At 33.9% G+C, this 27020-nt stretch overlaps 1 protein-coding gene across 6 annotated transcripts in view; it reads left to right on the top strand.

Moving 5' to 3' along the window:
• Positions 1-27020, top strand: part of LOC140447973 (G-protein coupled receptor Mth2-like) — a 347198-nt gene that overhangs the window by 68455 nt on the left and 251723 nt on the right. The window contains exon 1 of one of the 6 annotated variants that reach the window (XM_072540957.1): positions 22367-22924. The exons of the other annotated variants lie outside the window; for them this stretch is intronic. Coding sequence (XP_072397058.1) covers positions 22396-22924 — 529 coding nt within the window. The 5' untranslated portion in view covers positions 22367-22395. Of the gene's footprint in view, positions 1-22366; positions 22925-27020 lie in introns of those variants that run through there. 6 annotated transcript variants of the gene reach the window in all.

Here is a 27020-nt window from a genome sequence, read left to right as displayed (position 1 = left end):
CGATGCGAGGTCAAAAACCTATGAAAGATAGATTAAGTCTACTACTTTGCGCCAATGCGAGTGGCGACTGTCAAATCAAACCTCTTCTAGTGTACCATTCAGAAAATCCCAGAGTCTTTAAGTCACATAAGATTTTAAAAGCCAGTTATGTGGAGGGCAAATTCAAAGGCGTGGGTCACCAGGAAATTATTTGTGGAGTGGATAAACCTGGTATTTGTCCCTTCTGTTAAAAAAAAATTATCTACAGCAAAACAACCTACATATGCAAATCCTTCTTGTCCTCGATAATGCCCCTTTTCACCCACCAAATCTCCGAAGATGATTTACTCCAAGAGTTCAAGTTTATAAAGATTCTCTACCTACCAGCCAACACCACTCCTATCTTACAGCCCATGAATCAGCAACTAATTTCTAATTTTAGGAAGTTGTATACCAAGACCAAGCACATTTTTCGGTTTGAGGTGACGGAGAAAACAAACCTTATCCTTTGAGAGTTCTGGAAGGACCACTTTAACATAGTAATATGCCTAAGAATTATTAAGCAGGCCTGGCTAGGTGTTACAACAAGGACCTTAACCTCTGCATGGAAGAAGCTGTGGAAAGGGGTGTATATGAAAGGGCCTGCGAAGGACTGGAACCCGAAGTGTCAGTGGTAGATGAGATTGTTTCTCTTGGAAAATCCATGGGTCTGGAGGTGGATGAAAGAGATGTGAACAAACTTGTCGAGGAACAGTTTCAGGAGCTGAAAACCGAGGAATTAGACGAACTACATTCTCAGCAGCATACGGTGGTCCAACGAAAAATTAGTTTTGAAGGGGAGCTAGAATTGGAAGACGTTGTCTCTACTAGAGATATAAAGGAGATTATGGGAATGTGGGAGAAAGTTGCAGAGTTCGTGGATAAAACTCACCCCGAAAAAGCTACAACTTGTCGTGCATCGGTGTTGTTCAAGGAAACTTGCCTAACACATATTCGCAATAGTCTGAAAGGGAGGAAGACACAAAGCTTCTTGGACAGTTTTTTTTAAACGATCTGCAGATGAAAATGAGCAAAGTGTGACGAAAAACGCGAAGACCACTGACAAAATAAAGCACTTCACTTTTTCTTATGTTTTTACAGAATACGTATGTATTTTTTGTTATTTATAAATAAACGCTTCTTCTTTTAAATACATTTTTCTTATTTAAAAACACTTAACAAAAACAGTTAAACTGTTAAACTGATCATGCCGCACTTTGATAAAGTGCGGCATGATCACCTAATCAGACTCCTGACAGAAAAGAATTTAGATAAACGAGACATCCGACTAATAGCAAATATGTACTACAATCAGAAAGCAGTAGTGAGAGTAGAGAATAATACCACTGAAGAAATTGAAATAAAGCGAGGTGTGAGACAAGGGTGTATACTGTCACCAACCCTGTTTAATCTCTATTCCGAAGACGTAATGAATAGAACACTCTCTGAGCAATCCGTAGGTATTAAAATAAATGGTGTTAGATTAAACAATCTGAGATTTGCCGACGACACCGTTCTGATCGCAGAAACACTTGAAGAGCTACAGACATTGGTGAATAAGATAGCAGACTGCAGCGAAGAATATGGACTATCTTTGAACATAAAGAAAACTAAATTTATGGTAATATCGAACTCAACACAAAATGTTCAAAATTTATATTTACACAATGAAATTATCGATCGAGTTAGCAAATACAAATATTTAGGCACTTTTATAAATGAAGACAACGATAGCTCAGCAGAAATCAAAATAAGAATAGAAAAAGCCAGATCCATATTCACTAAAATGAAGAGAGTGTTCTGCGGAAGAGATTTGAGCCTTGAAATGAAACTTCGCCTGATGAGATGTTACGTACTTTCTGTGCTGTTCTACGGAATGGAGTCATGGACGTTGAAAAAGATTGATACCAAAAAATTAGAGGCATTTGAACTGTGGATGTATTGCAGAATCCTGAGAATATCATGGACCGAGAGAGTCACAAATGTCGAGGTCTTGAGAAGAATGAATAAAGAAAAGGAAGTCATATTTACGATCAAAAAACGAAAACTGCAATACTTGGGACACATTACAAGAGGCGAAAGATATGAACTGCTTCGAATAATTATGCAAGGGAAAATAGCAGGAAAAAGGTCCATAGGAAGAAGACGAAACTCCTGGCTAAAGAATCTACGGGAATGGTATAGCTGTAGCAGCAACGAATTGTTTCGGTGAGCAGTTTCGAAAATACGTATAGCCCTGATGATCGCCAACCTTCGGAACGAAGATGGCACTTGAAGAAGAACAAAAACAACTAACGTGTTTTTTTGGGGACTGGAACGGATTAAAATGACATTTCATTTAATTTCAATGGAAAACATTGTTTTGAGAGACGAGCAATTTGACATACGAGCAAGATTACGGAACGAATTACACTCATATGTCGAGGTACCACTCTATATATATATATATATATATATATATATATTTAATGTAGCGAGATAATGTAGGTGTATTCTTCTTGATGTGACTATCCGTGACGAATGTTAGCGATCATCATGGCAATGTTTATCTTCCTTGCAGCAGCGCGGAAAAGCTGCACAGATGTTTTGATGAACCACGTTCTGAGGTTCTTTAACCAGGATGTTCTTCTTCTTCCTGGACCTTTCCTGGAGGCTTTCCAAATATTTTTCCTTACAGGATGGCTTGTAGAAGGGCGTATCTGGATTTATTTCGCATCGCATCAACGCAGCATTCTTACTTTTATACTAAGAGGGAGGTTGCGGCTCTTAGAGAAGGCAGCTATCCGGTTGAAGGTGGATATAGCTTTTCCGATGTGCGTGTATGGAAAATTAAGAGATTCTCCAAATCGCCTTACTTTTACTAATCTATCTTCCTATCCAATATGTTGAAACTCCATCGTTATTATTTAAATCTAAAATACCAAATACATCCATGACGTTATTTCTTGTGACGTATTTCATACGTATTTGATGAACTTGACTGTATTGAAGTACTCAATTTTACAACATGCTTAAAATGTTTTGGAAAATAGCAACGAATACGTAACAATCCAGCAGTTCTTGACTGCAACATCCTTATTTTTGACAGCGTTATTGTTCTGTCGTTGTCTTTGCTAGAACGACAACGATAAGAGGTTAACCATCATCACCTGTAATTATATCAGCCAACAAAGCACGGGGATAACGCTTTGAACATTTGTTGTCGATCATGCACGGGATTCACGATTGTGTTTGTCATACGGTCCATGATCATGTTCTTCTTCCCTACTTCATACAATTCTGACTAATTCGGGATCAACATCAAATAAACTAGTTATAGTTATAATATATATATATATATATATATATATATATATATATATATATATATATATATATATAGAAAAGAAATTTAATCTTTGCAGATTAGTTAAATAGTAAACTCTTAAATATTGGGGAAATCTGCAAGAAATACTCTAATGTGTATCAATTGTTTCGCCGAACGTTTTCGCCAAAGAGAATTAATTTGGCTTCTTCAGGGCTGAAAGAGAATAAATTATAATTAGCTACCATATATTATCTATTAAAACATTATTGATCTTACCGTAACTTAGAATTGTAGAGTTAGAATATTAAAAAACTTTGCTAGTAACATAGTGGTGTTTTTTGTTACTATGTGCAAAAAAAGTTTTTTATAAGAATTGAAATGTATGGTAGCTTCGAACTTGACACGTAAAGGCTTACCCAAGGTTAATCGAAAAACCCAATGCAACTACATTTAAAAGGAGGTAATTCTTTGAAATGTCGGCAATAACTAAATTTTGATTTTAAATAGTTAAAAGTGAGGTTCTGTTTAAGCCAGAACGCAAGCGCTGACAACTTCATTGTAATTGGTATGAATCTTTATGTCGTTAAGGTTCATTGGTAAAAAACGAATAAATTTAAATCCCAGTAAAGGGAAATATTATTTTGATTTTCTTTATTTAATTATATTATTGTTCATGTATTATTGAATCTTATTGAGACGTATCTAAGAAAAGCAAGGGAATGTTATATATTTTTTTGTTAATGAAAATTAATTATAAAGGTATGTTAGTTGTTAATGGATATATCAGTCAAATTAGTAATCTGTGATATAGTATTGTTCTTGGTATCTGATTTAAGTAACAGGTGGTATATATCGCTTAGATTCTTGATGTCACTCTTAACATTAATGGAGAAATCGTTAAGAAAAATATAGGACATTTCAATGAACTCTCTTTTAGATTTATTGTTCTCACGGTGGAGAATTGTGGTGTTGGTATAGTCCATGAGATGACCAGTGGAATGGACATGTTTGGCTAATGCACAACGGTCAGGGTGAAGTCGAGAATCACTTTTGTGTAATGTAATACGTGATTTCAATAATTGAGATGTTTGACCGATGTAGGAATTGTTGCAAGAGAGACATGGAATGTTGTAGACAATATTACTAAGCCTATCTATGGGAGTCTTATCTTTTATCTTAGAATAAAGATTATTAATTGTTAGGGCTGATCTACAAGCTACATTAAGTTTAATGTTGTTATTATTATTGCCAAAGCTATTTTCAACACTTTTCAGAATCCTTGTTAACCCCGGAGTGATATCTTTGAAATATGGTAATGAAAAATATTTGTTTATAGGAGTATCAGAGACTGGGTTCCCACTTAAGACATCAGGATCAGCATTGTTAGTCGCGAAGGAAGGTGAAATATCTTCGTCATGGATAGTATTAAACAAAATCTTATTAACTAATGGTGTTGGATAAGCGTTTGAAATAAAAAGTTTCTGTAGGATTTGTAGGTTTTTTGTATGAAATGAAGGATCTGATAGTTTTGTTACTCTATTTTTCATCTGTTTGATTAAGTTGACTTTGGTAGAATTATTATGGTATGAGTTGTAGTTAAGGTATCTACCAGAATGGGTCGGTTTTTGATACCAATCTATTTTGATGTTGTTGGTTTCCCTGATCATCCTTATGTCGAGAAAGGGGACGGACCAATTACCATCTTCCCTCTCTATAGTGAACTCGTTAGCCTTGACGTTGTATCCTTATTCAGCAATGTTCATCTAGGAATATGTTTGACATCAATAGAGATCAACTGGGACCGTATTAGAGGTTGTTGTTCCATGTCTTACGACAGATTCATCAGCATCGTCGAATTTCTCTTTAATAACACTTACTTCTCATTTAATGATAAATTCTATCAACAAACTTTCGGTACCCCTATGGGAGCTAAGATTTCTCCTATCATTGCAACTTACGTTATGGATTATGTATTAGACTCAGTCATTCCTTTACTATCCTTTAATATTCCATTTATTAAAAAATATGTTGATGATATCATTTTGGCTATACCCAATGACAAGGTAGATGAACTATTAGACACTTTTAATGGTTATGACCCCTACATCCAGTTCACTATAGAGAGGGAAGATGGTAATTGGTCCGTCCCCTTTCTCGACATAAGGATGATCAGGGAAACCAACAACATCAAAATAGATTGGTATCAAAAACCGACCCATTCTGGTAGATACCTTAACTACAACTCATACCATAATAATTCTACCAAAGTCAACTTAATCAAACAGATGAAAAATAGAGTAACAAAACTATCAGATCCTTCATTTCATACAAAAAAACCTACAAATCCTACAGAAACTTTTTATTTCAAACGCTTATCCAACACCATTAGTTAATAAGATTTTGTTTAATACTATCCATGACGAAGATATTTCACCTTCCTTCGCGACTAACAATGCTGATCCTGATGTCTTAAGTGGGAACCCAGTCTCTGATACTCCTATAAACAAATATTTTTCATTACCATATTTCAAAGATATCACTCCGGGGTTAACAAGGATTCTGAAAAGTGTTGAAAATAGCTTTGGCAATAATAATAACAACATTAAACTTAATGTAGCTTGTAGATCAGCCCTAACAATTAATAATCTTTATTCTAAGATAAAAGATAAGACTCCCATAGATAGGCTTAGTAATATTGTCTACAACATTCCATGTCTCTCTTGCAACAATTCCTACATCGGTCAAACATCTCAATTATTGAAATCACGTATTACATTACACAAAAGTGATTCTCGACTTCACCCTGACCGTTGTGCATTAGCCAAACATGTCCATTCCACTGGTCATCTCATGGACTATACCAACACCACAATTCTCCACCGTGAGAACAATAAATCTAAAAGAGAGTTCATTGAAATGTCCTATATTTTTCTTAACGATTTCTCCATTAATGTTAAGAGTGACATCAAGAATCTAAGCGATATATACCACCTGTTACTTAAATCAGATACCAAGAACAATACTATATCACAGATTACTAATTTGACTGATATATCCATTAACAACTAACATACCTTTATAATTAATTTTCATTAACAAAAAAATATATAACATTCCCTTGCTTTTCTTAGATACGTCTCAATAAGATTCAATAATACATGAACAATAATATAATTAAATAAAGAAAATCAAAATAATATTTCCCTTTACTGGGATTTAAATTTATTCGTTTTTTACCAATGAACCTTAACGACATAAAGATTCATACCAATTACAATGAAGTTGTCAGCGCTTGCGTTCTGGCTTAAACAGAACCTCACTTTTAACTATTTAAAATCAAAATTTAGTTATTGCCGACATTTCAAAGAATTACCTCCTTTTAAATGTAGTTGCATTGGGTTTTTCGATTAACCTTGGGTAAGCCTTTACGTGTCAAGTTCGAAGCTACCATACATTTCAATTCTTATAAAAAACTTTTTTTGCACATAGTAACAAAAAACACCACTATGTTACTAGCAAAGTTTTTTAATATTCTAACTCTACAATTCTAAGTTACGGTAAGATCAATAATGTTTTAATAGATAATATATGGTAGCTAATTATAATTTATTCTCTTTCAGCCCTGAAGAAGCCAAATTAATTCTCTTTGGCGAAAACGTTCGGCGAAACAATTGATACACATTAGAGTATTTCTTGCAGATTTCCCCAATATTTAAGAGTTTACTATATATATATATATATATATATATATATGTTGTTGTGATTTGCTCAAACTGTATGTTTATATTATTTATTTATTTAACAAATTAATATGATATCTCAGGGCTGTTTTACTTATTAAAAACAAAACGTGGCTTTAAAATATTTTTTGCTAGTTGCCTTTGAGGAAAAAAAAGGATAGACAACAGGAAATAAAATTACAGCACAATTATGACTTACAAAGCAAATGTTATATTAAAAAAAAATCAATCAAATATTAAAAGTAAAAATTTTGAATAAACATAAATATACCATTTACAATGATTAGAATAAAAATCTCAAACATCCATCAAATCATACATCCACAATTATCAACACAAATTAATTAAGCTTAGATGCAAATCTAAAATTTCTTAATTTTAGTGACTCCCGATAAATTATAATGTATTAGAATTCTCAATAAAACCAACAAAAAACGAATAACTCTAATTTAAATAGGTGGTCGTGATTGAAAGTCTCTGTTGCTAAAAATGACGAAACTAACCTTTTGTTCCCAAAATTTATGACTTCACCTCTCTCTCCTTTGATTGTGCCTTGTCCACCTGGCTCATACCTTTCAGTTTCTCCAGAATACTCCTGCTAAACTCCTTTGCTCCAAATCTTTACTACATGAATAAACTCCTCCTCTCCAGACACAAGGATATCTCAACTAATCGACTTGGTCCAGTATAAAACTATACATCTGTTTATTACTTACAGCATGTCAGTTATTTCTTCTGTCTGCCACCACAGTTGGAACTCTTTCTACCAAACAGAAATACAACTTTTCACAATTTAGACTTTTTTTTTTAAAACTTGGCTAATTAGCAACGTCGTCTCCACAAAAATAAAAACTATAGTATACTCGCCCGATATTCAATTCACAGTGCCTTCCTCTCTCTTGCAAAACTTTATCCAAAATCCTACATCTCCTTCCTCTTTTTCCTTTTTCCGTCGGTCATCTAATAAACATTTTCAATTTCTAGAGAAAAAAGGATAATTACCTCTCAAAAACTATTTATAAATCTACCCTATTGTATAATTCTTGGTAATCCATAAAATAGAAAGTTTAAGGTAGAACTGTTTGCCAAAATGTCTATTTAAAACTAAACCGTTAGAAAAAACCAATATATTGTCTTCTTATTTTCTGGGAATGTCTTTTAACGTGTAAAATTCACTTTCCAAAAAAAAAACACTTTCTAAAACTAATGCTAAACAGTATAATATACAGGGTGTATGCGATTTCTGTTGGTCGGTGATTTGATTTTTGTCTTAATATTTTCTATTTGATTTTTGAAAATTATGGAATCTTATGTGTCTCAGAAATCAGCATGACGTCAATGTTGTGTTGGGAAATAAATGCTTTTACTTCTTGACTATGGTTTGTCAAGTCGATGGCGTTCCTGACTCCAATACTCCATCATTCTTTGTATTAGTTGTTCAAAGTTGTCATTGCTTGATTGAGTTAGTAGTAGAGGAGGTTAAAACTGAGGTTGGAACATAGTGGCTTGTTGAATGTTTTGTTGGTTCACAGGTTGATTACTTGTTTTCCCAGTTATATTGGCGTAACTTGATGCTGATTTTGTGCTTGTTGGGTTTTCTATTTTTGGCTTTGGTAAAGATTTTTCTCGAAGAGTTAAAAACATTTTCTTTTGTAGATCATGATTTGTAGATATGATACATCTGTAGATGTATCATGTAGATCATGATACATCTACAGATTTTGTAGATGTAGACATTTTGTATAATTGACAGCATTTGTAATGGGCAGGATTATATTCAGAACAGTTGACACACTTTACTTCATTATATCGACTTTTTCTTGGACACTGGCTAGTAAAATGATCTCTTGTACATTCGACACATGGATTTCTGTGGCAATACTTTTTGGTATTTATAACCATAGTTTTGACATCTTTGATATTGAAGTATATTACGTTTAGAATCTGGAGGTTCAATTTTAACTATTGTATTCATTAATTTGGTAACTTGGTAGATGTCTTTGTTATTTTTGTTTGTGGATAATTCTATATTAAATAAAGGAAGGCACTTTTTAGTATGTAAATTTTGCAATGGATTGTGTATTTTATTATCTTTTATTTTGGTAAATTTTAAATTGGTATTGTTATTTTTCTGACTTTTTGTAACCTTGGTCCATAAAAATCTACAATTTTCAGTGACAATAAAGCATATTTCTATTCTATGCTATAGTACCTCTTTGCCGAATGTCAGATAAGTTCAGGATCTTGTGTATGAGTAAATATGAGTGAAATTGAGTTTTTTCTCCTTTAGAGCTTTGATGGTTGAAGAATAGTTGTCTAACGTAGTCACTTGTATTTTAACTTAGTTGTTGTTTAGGTAAGCTTTTTACAATGTAGTCTTTGGACGCTGTTTCATTTATGAGTTCATACAATAATGTACGATACATTATGTATAAATATTGGTGGAGGTTTAGTTGATGAAACAGAATTGTCATCTGTCATCTGTCATTTATTTTTTCTGTAGTATTCTCCAGAGCTTGGAATCGATTACTGGTAGTGGGTGGTTGATTCAGCCAGTAGGCTTTTACAGCTCTTTGTTTTGTACTTAATTTTATTTTCTGAACTAACATCATTTTTTGATATTTTCTTGTACTGTATTGTTGTCCATTCCTTTTGATTATTCTACATATTAGATGATTCTGACGGTTGTTGAGTATGTGTTGGCGAATGTACATAAGTAGTAGGTTGTTAATATTGTAATGTAGGATAGTAAGAATTATAATACATCATACCTTGAGATTGAAACTGTCATATATCTGGTCTTATCTTTTTGACCATCCTTAGGAGAATATTCGTATGAGACACTCCTCTTTTCTGCTGCTCTACAGAATTCATGAAACGTCGCATGTCTCCGAAGATATGATTTTTTTATAATGAGGTCCATAAGCGTTTCGAGGTTTTTCTTTTGATTGCCCAGAAAATAACAGATTAGTAAGTTACTGCAGGTAAATATAATAAATAAATCTGGTCTACCTTATAAGCGCATCTAGGACGTAGCATATTGCGCGTATTCTTGCGTGTATGGGTCTTTCCACATACGTTGCTGGTAAAATAGAAAATGGGCCGTTATATTTCCATTTATCAGAACGTGCTTTTTTCTGGTTTAAATGTATATATAGATATATATATATATATATATATATATATATATATATATATATATATATATATATATATAGATATATATATATATAGATATATATATATATATATATATATATATATATATATATATATATAGTAAACTCTTAAATATTGGGGAAATCTGCAAGAAATACTCTAATGTGTATCAATTGTTTCGCCGAACGTTTTCGCCAAAGAGAATTAATTTGGCTTCTTCAGGGCTGAAAGAGAATAAATTATAATTAGCTACCATATATTATCTATTAAAACATTATTGATCTTACCGTAACTTAGAATTGTAGAGTTAGAATATTAAAAAACTTTGCTAGTAACATAGTGGTGTTTTTTGTTACTATGTGCAAAAAAAGTTTTTTATAAGAATTGAAATGTATGGTAGCTTCGAACTTGACACGTAAAGGCTTACCCAAGGTTAATCGAAAAACCCAATGCAACTACATTTAAAAGGAGGTAATTCTTTGAAATGTCGGCAATAACTAAATTTTGATTTTAAATAGTTAAAAGTGAGGTTCTGTTTAAGCCAGAACGCAAGCGCTGACAACTTCATTATAATTGGTATGAATCTTTATGTCATTAAGGTTCATTGGTAAAAAACGAATAAATTTAAATCCCAGTAAAGGGAAATATTATTTTGATTTTCTTTATTTAATTATATTATTGTTCATGTATTATTGAATCTTATTGAGACGTATCTAAGAAAAGCAAGGGAATGTTATATATTTTTTGTTAATGAAAATTAATTATAAAGGTATGTTAGTTGTTAATGGATATATCAGTCAAATTAGTAATCTGTGATATAGTATTGTTCTTGGTATCTGATTTAAGTAACAGGTGGTATATATCGCTTAGATTCTTGATGTCACTCTTAACATTAATGGAGAAATCGTTAAGAAAAATATAGGACATTTCAATGAACTCTCTTTTAGATTTATTGTTCTCACGGTGGAGAATTGTGGTGTTGGTATAGTCCATGAGATGACCAGTGGAATGGACATGTTTGGCTAATGCACAACGGTCAGGGTGAAGTCGAGAATCACTTTTGTGTAATGTAATACGTGATTTCAATAATTGAGATGTTTGACCGATGTAGGAATTGTTGCAAGAGAGACATGGAATGTTGTAGACAATATTACTAAGCCTATCTATGGGAGTCTTATCTTTTATCTTAGAATAAAGATTATTAATTGTTAGGGCTGATCTACAAGCTACATTAAGTTTAATGTTGTTATTATTATTGCCAAAGCTATTTTCAACACTTTTCAGAATCCTTGTTAACCCCGGAGTGATATCTTTGAAATATGGTAATGAAAAATATTTGTTTATAGGAGTATCAGAGACTGGGTTCCCACTTAAGACATCAGGATCAGCATTGTTAGTCGCGAAGGAAGGTGAAATATCTTCGTCATGGATAGTATTAAACAAAATCTTATTAACTAATGGTGTTGGATAAGCGTTTGAAATAAAAAGTTTCTGTAGGATTTGTAGGTTTTTTGTATGAAATGAAGGATCTGATAGTTTTGTTACTCTATTTTTCATCTGTTTGATTAAGTTGAAAAATAGAGTAACAAAACTATCAGATCCTTCATTTCATACAAAAAACCTACAAATCCTACAGAAACTTTTTATTTCAAACGCTTATCCAACACCATTAGTTAATAAGATTTTGTTTAATACTATCCATGACGAAGATATTTCACCTTCCTTCGCGACTAACAATGCTGATCCTGATGTCTTAAGTGGGAACCCAGTCTCTGATACTCCTATAAACAAATATTTTTCATTACCATATTTCAAAGATATCACTCCGGGGTTAACAAGGATTCTGAAAAGTGTTGAAAATAGCTTTGGCAATAATAATAACAACATTAAACTTAATGTAGCTTGTAGATCAGCCCTAACAATTAATAATCTTTATTCTAAGATAAAAGATAAGACTCCCATAGATAGGCTTAGTAATATTGTCTACAACATTCCATGTCTCTCTTGCAACAATTCCTACATCGGTCAAACATCTCAATTATTGAAATCACGTATTACATTACACAAAAGTGATTCTCGACTTCACCCTGACCGTTGTGCATTAGCCAAACATGTCCATTCCACTGGTCATCTCATGGACTATACCAACACCACAATTCTCCACCGTGAGAACAATAAATCTAAAAGAGAGTTCATTGAAATGTCCTATATTTTTCTTAACGATTTCTCCATTAATGTTAAGAGTGACATCAAGAATCTAAGCGATATATACCACCTGTTACTTAAATCAGATACCAAGAACAATACTATATCACAGATTACTAATTTGACTGATATATCCATTAACAACTAACATACCTTTATAATTAATTTTCATTAACAAAAAATATATAACATTCCCTTGCTTTTCTTAGATACGTCTCAATAAGATTCAATAATACATGAACAATAATATAATTAAATAAAGAAAATCAAAATAATATTTCCCTTTACTGGGATTTAAATTTATTCGTTTTTTACCAATGAACCTTAATGACATAAAGATTCATACCAATTATAATGAAGTTGTCAGCGCTTGCGTTCTGGCTTAAACAGAACCTCACTTTTAACTATTTAAAATCAAAATTTAGTTATTGCCGACATTTCAAAGAATTACCTCCTTTTAAATGTAGTTGCATTGGGTTTTTCGATTAACCTTGGGTAAGCCTTTACGTGTCAAGTTCGAAGCTACCATACATTTCAATTCTTATAAAAAACTTTTTTTGCACATAGTAACAAAAAACACCACTATGTTACTAGCAAAGTTTTTTAATATTCTAACTCTACAATTCTAAGTTACGGTAAGATCAATAATGTTTTAATAGATAATATATGGTAGCTAATTATAATTTATTCTCTTTCAGCCCTGAAGAAGCCAAATTAATTCTCTTTGGCGAAAACGTTCGGCGAAACAATTGATACACATTAGAGTATTTCTTGCAGATTTCCCCAATATTTAAGAGTTTACTATTTAACTAATCTGCAAATATATATATATATATATATATATATATATATATTATATATATCATGTATATATGTAATTTTTACATACGTATTTACCGCGAACTGATAAACAATCGACGGCACTTCAAAATGTGGTTGTCCTTGCTTAAACGATATGCATAAAAATTTATCAAGCTGACCTTTTTGTTTGTTTTTTAATCTATAAAAGAATAATGCACTTTGGTCGAGAATGGAACTGAAAAATAGTATATAACTACAGTAATTTGCTGCTTTCTGTCATTAGTTGTTTTATGCTTGTCTGCATATAGTTAAATGTACGAAGACGCGCTTAACTCTTTGACACTTAAAGTGAGAGCGGTCAAAAACAAACTAAAAGGTGCCCTTTCTAAACTAAACTTTCGGACCAATGAAAATTTATCGAAAACGTTCATCTTCACAATCTTGCTTATTGAATTAAAGAACGAGATCAACAATACATTAAAGTCTGTCATTTATAATAAAATATTGAAATCGCTTGGTTTCCATAGACTTGATTTTGCAGTGTTGGCAATAAAATAAACGAAAATATTACTACAGATTTAGCTACACGGCTCACACTCCCTCTAGGGATAAAATTCACTTATTCCAGATACCTACGGTATCAAAAGGATTGAGCTCTGGTGGAACTTTTTCCGTGTTATCGAGCCCTAGGTGACTTGGTATGCTTTAGGATCTACCAAAAATTTTCGTACACATCTGGACGTCGCGAGGAGTACAGCTTTCTGCATGGCCTTATAGAGATGTTCATTTAGACCCAGCTGTTTTGTGTTCTCTAGGAGGTATTTGGGAATAACACCAGTAGTAGATAGAACAATAGGTACTGTCTGGGTACTTTCCATTCTCCATTGTCTCCTAATTTGTATTTCTAGATCTCTGTACTTGGCGATCTTTTCGTTGTATTTAACACGCAAATTATTTTTTTTTCGCAAAATTATATTGTCATTATATATGTCATTGTCATGTTGGGTTGATTAACATACATGTAAATGAATCTACAGCTATTTGATGTGGAAAACAAAACCAGTAACAATAGTTTTTATTATTATTATTAATTTGATTGTCGATGAAAAATAAATTAGTCCAGTCAGTTTAGCTTAAGCATATATGAATTTTTCTAATGTTGGGATGCCGATAGAAAATCAGATTATGATGTTATGCCAATTGTTTATTGATATGTTAATATGTAACAATAAATGTTACTTAATTTGTCAATTAAGTAACAGTCTATAAAAGTTTGAGAACACTAAAATGTTATGTGTGGTCTCTATTACTATATAGCTGTGAGACCTGGACATTAAAACAGTATGACGTCAACAAATTAAATTCATTTGAAATGTGGATGTACTGCCGAATGCTAAGAATAAGCGGGACCAGCAGAACTACGAATGAAGAAGTGCTAAGAGCAATGAACACACGCCCTCATCTGGTCAATACTATCAAAATTAGAAAGACGTCATATCTAGGACATATAATGCGCCATAGAGAATTTAAGCAGCTCCAGGTAATATTAGAAGGCAAGATTGAAGGTAAAAGGGGCATAGGACGAAAGAAAAAATCTTGGCTACGAAACATCAGAGATTGGACCCACACAAGAGGAAATAAATTAATTCATCAAGCCCAGAACAGAGGGAAATTTGCCGTATTGATCGCTAACCTCAACAGAGAAGGCACTTAGGAGGAGGAAGAATTTGTCAATATCTGATCTATTTATACCTTTTTGTATTTTTCTATATATTTGTCATTTCTAAAAATAACCATTCCTGTTAATTTTTCTGCCTCTCTAGAATTGAAGCTTGTGAAAAAATAAATGTGTGATTTAGATTGATGGAGTGGTCGGCTAATGCGCAAGCTTGTGATTTGTTTGTTTTTACATAACTTTTGTGACAAATGATTCTGCTGTGTCATATACGATGTAATTAATGTAATATACATAAATCAAGAACAAAATATGCTGTCCTTTGATAGATACTAGTAAAAAATATATTTATAGAGACAATAGCGACAAATTAAAATATACCAAAGATGTCGGATGTACACTCATGTCCCCTTCTCTCCAGTCGTGTACCATGGTAATAAACAAAAGTCCCTCCTGTCTTCTCTACGACGTAGTTTATGGATGTTCCCTAATTTCTGTGTTTAATCTCTTCATCCAAATTGCCGTCATTGGTTATGTGTCTTCTTGTTCTTATAGTGCCGAGCACCTATAGTACGTTGGCGAATTATCTTAAGGCCAGACGTCTGTCTTTTGCGGCATGCAAAAGATCGCCAGTGTTATTTATGTCTGTCCAGTTCTTTATGTTCCGTAGCCACGACATTTGTTTGCGATTTACTCCTCTCTTGCCTTCAATCTTTCCCTGGATGATTAGTTGAGGGATTGCGTATTTTTTTCCTCTCAGAAAATGGCCGAGGTATCCAATTTTTCGTACCTTGATCAAATTAAGTAGTTCTCTCTCAGTATTTGCCTTTCTTAAGACTTCCTCGTTTCTCACCCTATCTGTCCATGGTATGGGAACATTCTTTGCAACGTCCACATTTCGAAGGCCTCCAACTTATTAATTGAAGGTCCTCTTAACGTCCATGTTTCCATGCCGTATAACAATATGGACCATACATAGCATTTAACCATCCTGTAGCGGAGATTGAAGGAAAGATTGCGGTTACATAGTAGCGGTTTAAATTTGATAGAAGCATGTCTTGCTTGTTCGGTACGGCATTTTATTTATTGTTGAGGATCCCATTGGTCATTTATCATCATTCCCAAGTATTTAAATATTTTCACTTGATCGATTGGAGCATTATCTACTTGCAGTTGTATTCTTAAAAGTGCGTTTTTTCTTATTACCATGCATTTAGTTTTTTCAGCATTTATCTTTAAGCCATATATTTTTCCTACGGTGTTTATTTTATTTAACATCAACTGCATATCATGTTCGTTGTCTGTTATTATCGCGGTGTCGTCGGCGTAACGATTGTTATTTATCGGGAATCCGTTTACCTTTATTCCACACTCAGAGCCTTCCAGTGCCTCTGCAAAAATGTTCTCCACATAGAGATTGAAGAGCATAGGAGACAAAATACACCCCTGTTGCACCCCCCTAGTGATGTGTATGCCTAGATATTTATACATTTTACAGTGATTTATTTGTTGGTGTTGCTCTTCCAAAAATTAGATTTTGTTGTTCTCCTCCTATACACATATATTCTGTTTTTGAATATTCACTTCTAAGCCCTATTTCTGATATTCCTAACTAAGTTTGCGTGTTATATATTCTAGATCTTCGTAGTCCTGAGCTAAGACTATTTGGTCGTCTATAAAGCATAGTGTGCTATGTGATGTCATTTAGAGGGATTCCCATACCACTACATTTCCTTTTTCACGTCTTTAACGCCTGCTCTAAGTAGATCTTAAACAAAGTCGGGGACAGACAGCATCTTTGTTTGAGTCCTTTGTGTATCACAAATTCTTTGGATATCTCTTGGCCCATCTTTATTTTAGTCGTGTTGTTTTTATAGAGTTCTTGCACTACCTTGATTAAAGTTACATTTCTGTTTGTTTTTCTAAAGCTTCCCATAATTTTGGTTGTGGTACAATGTCGTATGCTTTTCGAAGGTCTATGTATAGAAGGTGTATCGCTTGGTTTTGTGATTTTTTTTAAGTTGAGTAATCATAAAGGGATGTTTAATAGTCAATTTACCTGCTCTGAAGCCTTGCTCTTCGGCCTCTATATCACTGTATTCTCTCACTATTCTCTTTTTTATTCATTTTCCGTAAACTTTTGAGATAATGCCTAACACTATTATTTCTGAGTAGTTGTTTCATATGTCTTTAGCTATCTTTTTATGTATGGTTGATATAAGTTCTCCTGTCGTCCGGTATATTCTCTCCATTTATACATTTTTGATACATGCTGGTTAGCTGCCTGTATAGTTTGTCAGTCCTGCTTTTTAGTAGTTCTGGTGGGATATTAGCTGAACCTGATGATTTTTTCCTTTTTCAATACTTGACAGGTTTCCCTTCTCTACTGTCAATCCCAAGTGTGTGGCATGTCGTTGTCTCTCAAATTTAAAATTTTTAGGAAACTGTACCATGCCACGCATTTCTTAAAGTAAACCCTGTGTCTAGATTATTTTTATGGCTCTGAAGACGTTCAAGCCATCCTGCAAGGAAAAATATTTGGAAAACGAGGTCCAGGAAGAAGAAGAACATCTTGGTTAAAGAACCTCAGAATCTGGTTCAATACAACACCTGTGCAGCTTTTCCGCGCTGCTGCAGATAAGATAAAGATTGCCATGATGATCGCCAACATTAGTAACGGATAGGCACATCAAGAAGAAGAGAAGAAGACGTGTAAGTATGCAGTACTTGAGTTGTAGCATTTTCTCACGAAGTCAACTGGGATTACGAACATAACTGCACATTCCTTTCTTAAGCAATCCCAAAAGAGAGCGTCTTTTAAATACAAAAATTTATGGGAAAATCTCAGTAGTTGGCTGTATACCATCGTTTAAAAAAACATACAGAAGTTAAAACACTTCACCATTGTATTTAGGTATATAAAAACATATAGTTAAAACTTTTATAAGTGTCGTCAAAATTTATACAGTAGCATAACGTTTTCGATCTAATCAGATCATCTTCAGTGCCTTATGTAGTTGAAGCTAACAATGAATTTGTGGCTATGACATCCATATATGGGTTTACATCTTTACATCATTTAATTTTGGAAAGATAAGGTATTTAACTAGTGATTTCAGAGGTTTAATCGGTCATTCAGGTTGGCAAATAAAAAAAAGGAAGTTAAGGCTTCATCAGTTCTCTAAAATACAACAGATGACAAAGAGTTTATAAGATATACAGGTGTTTAATAGTTCATAACTCATATGTATTATATTATCGATGTTATATTCAATTTACTCAACATTTAAACCTAACAAGAAAAAAAAAAACAAAAAACACAAATTCTGCAGTTAATAATGTTCATATTCAAAGATACGAAGATTTAGACATTTAATACGGACATTTGGCTTCATTTAGAGATGTTTCTCCAATGAAGACAAACAAAGCACTGATTTATTGCAATCTATGCAAACGACGCGACGCGATACCGAAAATTTAAGGGCAATATTATATTAACCAAATTTCAATCCCTGTGAAGATTTGAGACATAATTATGAACTTCTACGAGGGTCGTTGAATAATTAGTTGTACGGGTGGATTTGTATGGCGGAAATATTTGATATTTTTTTTTGATGTTTTTTTTTATATAAACTTGGAACTATAGGGTGATTGTGTTATTATTTTAAATGGAAAATAAGCCACATTTTAGCTAAAGAAATAATTGGTATTATTTATTTCCTAAGTTGAGAGAGTGATAAACCTGGCTCAACTTGTCGATGTCGGTTCTTTTGTTTATTGCAGATGGGTTCTTGTGCAAGGTCACATGTAAATTAAAGGTAAGGATCAACGCTATTGAAGACTGATAAGGTGCTCAAAATCTTATCCGGTGGTGTTGCTAGGATCAAGTCGTTGACATAACACTTTACAAAGGAAATCTGGAAATCTTAGTAATACTCTCATTGATAAAGTCGTCGAGTACGAAATTAACTAAAATGGGGGAAACGAACGATCCCATGGGAGTTCCCAAAATTTGAGGATTGTATATATCAATAAATATTAGATAATTGATGTCAAACGGTTGATTAATTCCGAGAATGTTTTCCATGATACTGGACTGTGTGGTTGGATTTAATTGCAATGGTTCCGGAGTGACGTGACGCCGCTAGAGAGTGGGAGATTAGAAAACAGAAATACTACGTCGAAGCTTACTAAGACATATTCTCTTGGTATCTGATAATTATTGATAAATTCACTGAACTGGAAAGAGTCTACTATGTTAAAATCGTTCTTGTAGTTGTATGCTTGTGAAAGAATTTTTCGTTAATTGGGCTAAATTAGTGTTAGGAGCGTTTATTGACGATAATATAGGACGCGTACTCAGTTGGGGCTTATGGATTTTAGGAAGACAATAGAACCTGGGGGCATTGCCGTTATAGTTATGGAGGGATTTGGCTAGTTTATCATCGATGATTTTTTTATTTTTTAGTTTAGTGATGAATTTATTTATTTTATTTGTGTAAGTTGAGGATTACAGAGAAGTGGCTGATAATATTTACTATCATCTAGAAGTTGTTGACTCAGGTTTAAGTATTGCTCTCTCATTATTAGTACTGCGGTATGTCAGCGTGTTCTTTAAGGAATGTGGACGTTTGCTTATAGACATCATCTATATCTGAACTGGCATAGGAAGGTTTATGTGAATATTTGGTGAGAATATTATTAGCACATGATCTTAATTCGAGAAGCTCATTGTCTTCCGAATATGATAGTATGTTTTTTATGTTAGCTAGAAATTTTACATACGGAGTAATCGTTAAGCGGGGGTTGTAATCCGAACTTAGGTCCGAGAGATAAAAGTTTCAAGACATTTCTAGGGATTTGGATGTTGGTGAGATTTTTAATCTATTTATATATATATATATATATATATATATATATATATATATATATATATATATATATATATATATAATTGTTTTTGCAGGGTCAGAAGTGTCACAGTCAAGCTAAATCAACTAAGTCGCAAATCGGGCTCCATTGTTTTAATTTTCTTTCGCAAAATTCACGTATTTTTCCTGAACAGGAAGAACAGGAACACTTATTTTTGACTTAGTGAAAATGTTAATAATCATAACAACTCAGTAAACAGTTATCTGTTGACTTAGTAGGTTTTACTACATGATCTGTCATGGTTTAATTCCAATGGTTTTTATGTTGTTGTTTTTAGTTGTTGTAGTGTTTACAAAAGCAGACAAAGGTAACACTACTATTGCTATAGATAAAATAGAATATAATAACAAAACAATAGAATTTTTAAATAATCAAAACATTGAAACGTTACACAAAGATCCAACAGAAAAGTATCAAAAACAAATTAAGCTAGCGTTAGAAAATTCAAAATCAATAGTAAATCCAATAGAACAGAAATACCTCAGTATCATGAACCCACAGCCTCCTAAATTATACTCTTTCATTAAACTACACAAACCGGATCACCCAATACGACCTGTAGTGTCTTTTTATACAGCTCCGTCATATAAACTTTCAAAAAAACTGTTAGAGATTTTATTTTAGAACACACTTAATTTTCACCTAAATTTACCATAAAAAATACAATAAAACTAGTTAATAAAATACAACATTTTCAGTTACCTAACAACTCCAGATTAATTTCATTTGACGTAAAAAATCTTTTTCCTAGTATCCCTCCTACAGAAACTTTTATTCTAGTAAAAAACCTTTCAGACCAAAATAGTACAAATCCAATCATTACATCTGAAATTTTACATCTTCTTGAAGTTTGCATAAACCAGGACTACTTTGAATTTAATAATGACTTATATACAAATAACAGTGCAGGACTTATAATGGGCACTCCTCTAAGCACATTGCTATCAGATATTTTTATGGATCATCTAGAGACAAAGATTTCAAAACATCCCATATTCAAACAGTTTTTATATTGGTGGAGATACGTAGACGACGTACTGGTATGTTTCACAGGAACTAACAGGCAACTCGACCAATTTTTATCGTATATTAATTCTCTTTATAGTCATATTGAATTTACAATAGAAACAGAACAAAATCAATCCATAAATTTTTTAGATTTAAAAATTACCAGACTTAAAAACAAACATGACTTCTCCATATTTCATAAACCTATCCATACTGACACGACTATTCACAATTCATCATCCCATCCCACACAACATAAACTGGCAGCCTATCATAGTATGTCACATAGATTAACAGCAATTCCTATGTCGAAATACAATTTTGAGACAGAATTAAATATCATTAAGCAAATAGCGGTAAAAAATGGATACAACGAACAAACAATTAATAAAATGTTAAATCAAAAACTACACAAGAAAGCCCTGAACTTAGTATTTCCACCACCAGAGAAAAAACCCAGAGCCTTCTGCTCGATTACATATATAGGCAAAATATCAACAAAAATAGCCAAACACATAAAAAAGAAAGGAATAACACCAGCTTTCAGAACAAATAACAACCTAGGCAAATATATTAAAAACAACAAGAGCCAACATAAAAAACACTTACACAGTGGTGTGTACAAACTTAAATGTGGCGACTGCCCAAAAACTTACATTGGTCAAACCGGTAGAAATTTTAATAAACGAATAGCAGAACATAAAAGGGCTTTCAATAATAGAAAAACAGATTCTACATACGCACTTTACCTTCTAGATCATAATCATTCTTTTAATGACGAATTTAAAATTCTCCACATTCAAAATAAAGGCCTTAAGCTATCTTTGTTAGAATCTATGGAAATCAACAAATTAAAAAACACAGATGTAATTCTGAATGACCAGCTTGAGACAAACAGTTCTCCCCTCCTCAACCTATTTCATTAGAGATTATAAAGTGTAAACCCATGCCAGAAACAGATCACTTGAGAAAGGCAATCAGCCGAAACAGCTGTAGTGATAAGAATTTAAAATAAATTTTGTGGAAGTTTTGAAAACAAAGTTTTCAGTGTTTTATTGTTACAAAAATGACTTAGTGTGTTTTGCTTGTAAATTGACGATATTGAGAATTGGAAAGAAAAAGCATTGGGCAGAAATCAATGGAAGGACGTGCTAATAAAACGTATGAGAAAACTATGAGAAGTTTTAAACGTATTTTATATCAATAAACGTAAATGGTAATTTTAATAGAAAAATAAACGTTTCAGCCCTAGCCCTTTAAGGCCTTTTGAGCTTTATAAATAAATAAATAAATTTTATAATTTAAAATTCGAGATAACAAGAATTGAAGGAATAAATAAAAATTAACGAGGGAATTTCCAACTTGTTTATTTTTTTTGTCTCTTAAATTACGAACTGCCACTGAGTTGTTATTCTTACAAATTAATAAAACATTATTCAGACAGTTTTTACTTATCATTATGGTTAAGTTTGGGTTATAGTATTTGCGATAAAGTTAATATTACGCGATTACTGCAGTATAAATTTTACCTTACTGAAGAAAGTATCACAATGGATATACATATATTTTTAAGTGTATTGATAATTTGTTCGGTATGTTGGGGTGCACATGATCCATGTTCCATAATGTTTGAGATAGACATATCCACTACAACTTTTGGAACACGTAATCCTTTGGACGATTATAGAATTAGAAGGTGTATTTGTAAAGTAAGAAAATGTGTAAGGAGGTGTTGCTCTGATGATAACTCACTCAATATTCCTGATTTATGCATAGAGGAAGATCTGAAACCTCCATTTAGGTTCTACAATGACACAGATTTGTATTTAACTTCTGAACTATCGGAATATTATATTACAAGTGGACATCCTAACTGTGAATCAGAAGAGAGTATCCTTCAAGTAGAGAATGAGGATGATTACTTTATACAAAAAGATGGCGAGATATTTTATACCCCCGCAAATAAAAGTTATCCCATAAACTCCTATTGCCTTTTGAGTAATGGAGCACATATATGTGAGATACCTGATGATAGAGAACCAGAAGAAGTATTATATATACGACGTCTACAAGTAATTGGTAAGTATACTATAATTGTTCATGTAATTTTGTATAATGTTTAGAAAGACTTCGTTTAAAGTATCAGATATTTTTCTGAAGCTATTTTCTTGTGGCCTTTTAAAGCTATTACTGTTTTAATGGGAATAAGCCACAATTGAAGTTTAAAATAAGTTTATTGACGTTTCAATCGAAATCGTTCTCAAAATACAAACATTAATAAATTAATAATCTATTAATGTTTGTATTTTGAGAACGATTTCCAAAGTGGAAATTGAAACGTCAATAAACTTATTTTACACTTTAATTGTGGCTTATTCCCATTAAAATAGTTATCAGATATTTGTTTAATAATATTTTTGTATCGTAAATAGTAAGAAAAAAAGAAAATGGAAAATTATATTTTATTATATTTTTTTCTTTTGTGGCGAGCTATGCTGATATCTTCTACCTTTATTTTACTATTAACTCGGATTAACCTATTTCTTGTTGTTTGGATTTATTTATCGTATGGCAATTACAACACATTTAGAACAAATACACAAACACTAGTAATATAGGTATTTGACAAACTTTAAATAGTTACAAACAAACATCAAGTGTATTTATATAATCAATTGACTCTGAAGTTGGAAACAGGAAGTCTTCAGGGCTACCATTGTAGGATCTTGAGGGACACTCTTGAATAATGTGGTCGATGGTTTGGTTCTCCCCACAGTCACATTGAGGAGACGGGTTCTTTCCCCATTTATGTAGCATGTATGCACATCTGCCATGTCTGGTTCGGATCCTATTTAGAGTGGACTATGTTTTGCGTGGAAGATCAAAACCTGGTGGCTTGTGGGTAATGCAGGGCATGTTATTTTGCCATTCGTTCCATTCTTGGGACCATGCATTCGTGATGTTGAACTCCTCATGTATCATTCTTGCCGTTTTCATTGGTGGTTTTCTAGAACGGAGACGGGTATTTCGTGCATCCTCGGTATCTTGGTGGATCGGCAGGTTTATATTGTTCATGATCTTTTTGTATTCACGTGTAAGTGCGTCGACTCGTCCTAAATGTGGAGGGATGTGACTTAATACTGGAAGCCATTGGGTGGGAGTTGATTTAATTGTACCAGCTATCATCCTCATAGTGCTGTGCAGCTGATTGTTGACCTTTTTTACGTGTGGACTGTGTAGCCAGACTGGAGTACAATATTCAGCGGTCGAGAAAACAAGGGCTAAGGCAGTAGAGTGGAGAGTGGAAACCGATGCTCCCCAGGTGGTACCGCAGAGCTTCTGTATAATGTTATTTCTTGTACTCAACTTTTGGGCAGTTTTTGTTAAATGCTCTTTAAATGATAGCGTTCTGTCTAGTGTTACGCGCAGGTACTTCGGTGTTTTGTTGTGGGTGAGTGTGGTATTTTCAAACCGTATGTTGAGTTCCTTTCCAGCAAGTTTATTGTTCAGGTGAAAGCAACTAACTTCTGTTTTGGATGCATTTGGTTGAAGTCGCCACTTGCGAAAATATTTGCCCAATGTATATAAGTCTGCCGTCAGAACTTCTTCAGACATTTCTAGTATTCTGCATTGTGTAGCGAGGGCCCAGTCATCGGCGTATCCGAACTTTCTTGACTGTGTTTCCGGCATATCTGCTAGGTATAAGCTAAATAGTAGTGGAGAGAGCACTGACCCCTGTGGTAGGCCATTCTTAAGTTTCTTTGGTAGGCTGATATCTGTGCCCATCACTACTTGAAACATTCGGTCGTTGAGCATGCTATATATTAGGCGTGCTATTGGTTTACAGGGGATTGCACGGAGAATTTTGTATATAAGGCCTCTCTCTCCATACTGTATCGTAAGCTGCCGAGAGATCAATAAATGCCCCTGAAGTTTTAAGTCTTCTTTGGAAACCCGCTTCGATGTAGGTGGTGAGTGACATTACCTGGTCTGCACAGCTTCGTTCTGGTCGAAAACCCGCTTGTTCGACTGGGATCGCCTGGAACAGTTCTGTACTGATTCTATTATATATAAGACTCTCTTATAGTTTGTAGATGGCAGAGAAAAGCGCAATTGGTCTGTAGTTTTTTAGGTTGTCGGCGGGTTTGCCTGGCTTTAGTATGGCTATTATCTTTAGTTCTTGTGGAATATTTCCAGTTACCATGATGTCTGTGAAAAATCGAGCCAGCCAAACTTTTGTATACTTGCCACAATTTATTAGGAATTCAGGGTGAATATTATCAAATATTGGTGCCTTTGCTGGCTTAACGTCTTTAAGAGCCTTTGATATGTCTTCGCTGGTGAAGGGGAGGGAATGCTCCGTTTCTGTGGCTACGTGTTTTAAAGTTTTAAGTTCTCTCTTTACGAAAATGGTGTGTGCTTTATACTTTGGTGTCCTGGATGTTTTTACTATATGTGATGCTACGGCATCTGGCTTTACGGCTGCCTCTCGGCGTTTCGTACGGATACCACTCCCTAATTTTCTCAGTAATGACCATGCCTGTCTGCTTGATTTCTGGAAGTTTAGACTTTCCACTGTTTCGGTCCACTTTTGGCTTCTAGCGGCGTCTAGGCTGTACAGTAGTTCATCCGCTATTTCTTGGTCGCCAGTTTCAAGAAAGCTCTGATATAATTCCTCGCTATTTTCCGACCAGCCAGGGATATATTCTTTGCGATAGCCTCTTGGTATGTGTTTTTTGGCTACACTTAGGACGGCACCAACAAATCTGTGGTAGTTTTTGATATTAGGTGTGATCCACCCTAGACATTTATCCAGATCCGCAGAGAAGTCAGTCCAGTTGGCCTTTTTAAAATTCCATCTTGGACGTGGGATATAACTAATTAAAGGGATTTGCGTCCCTACTTCTATTATTACTGGTCGATGTTGGCTGTGTGGGAAATCAGTTAGAACTCTTCGTGAAGCCCCTAAAGGTATGTCTTTGTTGTCGGTCGAGACGAAGCAATGGTCGGGGTTGTATTCCCGCCTCCATGCCGCGGATCTGAAGGTTGATCGATCTTTGGCATCAAACAAAAGGTACAGGCGTTCGTCTTCTGCCCATTTTATTAAAGCATTCCCATTCGCATCATTATTTTTGTACTTCCATTGTTCATGATGGCTATTGTAATCTCCAACGTATACAGCAGGGTGAGGATGTACTTCAATTGCTTGGGCTGGCCACGACGTAGCAGGTGGCTTGTAAATGTTGGACACGGTAATGTTAGCGATTTTTATGACCACATTATAAATACAGTCATCAGTGGAAGTAGAGATTAGCGAAGCATTTTCAATATCTTCTTTGACATATGTGGCTGTGCCGTATGCTCGGTGGTAAGTTGCGCCTAATGGTTCATAGCCCGGTATTTTGCCCCTTTTTGTAGTTGCTTCTCTGTTTCGCAGGGGGTGTCCTGTATAGCAACTAAGTCAATGTTGTCATATTTTAATAGTTTTGATAAAAACTGGCTTTTAGCATAGCTTATGCCTTCTATGTTTATATAACAAATTCGAACTATAGGTCCGATTGGTCTGGTTGTGCGGTCCTCACAAGGGCCGTTTATTTTGTTTATCATCTTTCGTTGGAAGTGTTGTTTAGTCAGGAGATTCTAAGGATTGTCTGACTGCCAGTATGTGCTAGTTCATTTAGCGTTACCCAGGGTGCACGTGTAGTATTCTACTACGGACGCGAACTAGCTCTACACCCCTATTGTTTGGAACGTTGAATGTTGAATTGCCACAAATTGATCGCATTGCTCCTGCATTATCTAATCTCCTTGACGATATCTCTCCATTTTTCCTGTCTCTAATGTTTCCTCTCCATGACTCCTGCCGTTTGGAGGTATTCTTCAACTTCTTGCAGCTACTTTGATCTTGGTCTTCCCCTTCTCTTTCTTCCTTCTGGATTCCATTCTATCATTGCGTATGTCACTGCTTCATCTCCTGCTCGCCAAATGTAACTTAACCATCTAATTCTGCATTGCTTTATTTTAGTCACGATGTCTTCCTCAAGTTCTTCCTTGATCGCTGCATTTGTTCTGCTTCTATATTCATTTTGCTCTGTTCTGACTGGTCCCAGTATGGTTCTCATAATATTTCTCTCCGCTATTCTTAAGTCTTCTTCATCTTTGTTGACCATCGTTA

The sequence above is a fragment of the Diabrotica undecimpunctata genome, chromosome 8 (genome assembly GCF_040954645.1).
Source record: "Diabrotica undecimpunctata isolate CICGRU chromosome 8, icDiaUnde3, whole genome shotgun sequence".
Taxonomy (NCBI): domain Eukaryota; kingdom Metazoa; phylum Arthropoda; class Insecta; order Coleoptera; family Chrysomelidae; genus Diabrotica; species Diabrotica undecimpunctata.
Note: the sequence above shows the minus strand (reverse complement) of the source record. Positions and strands in the feature narration are given on the sequence as shown.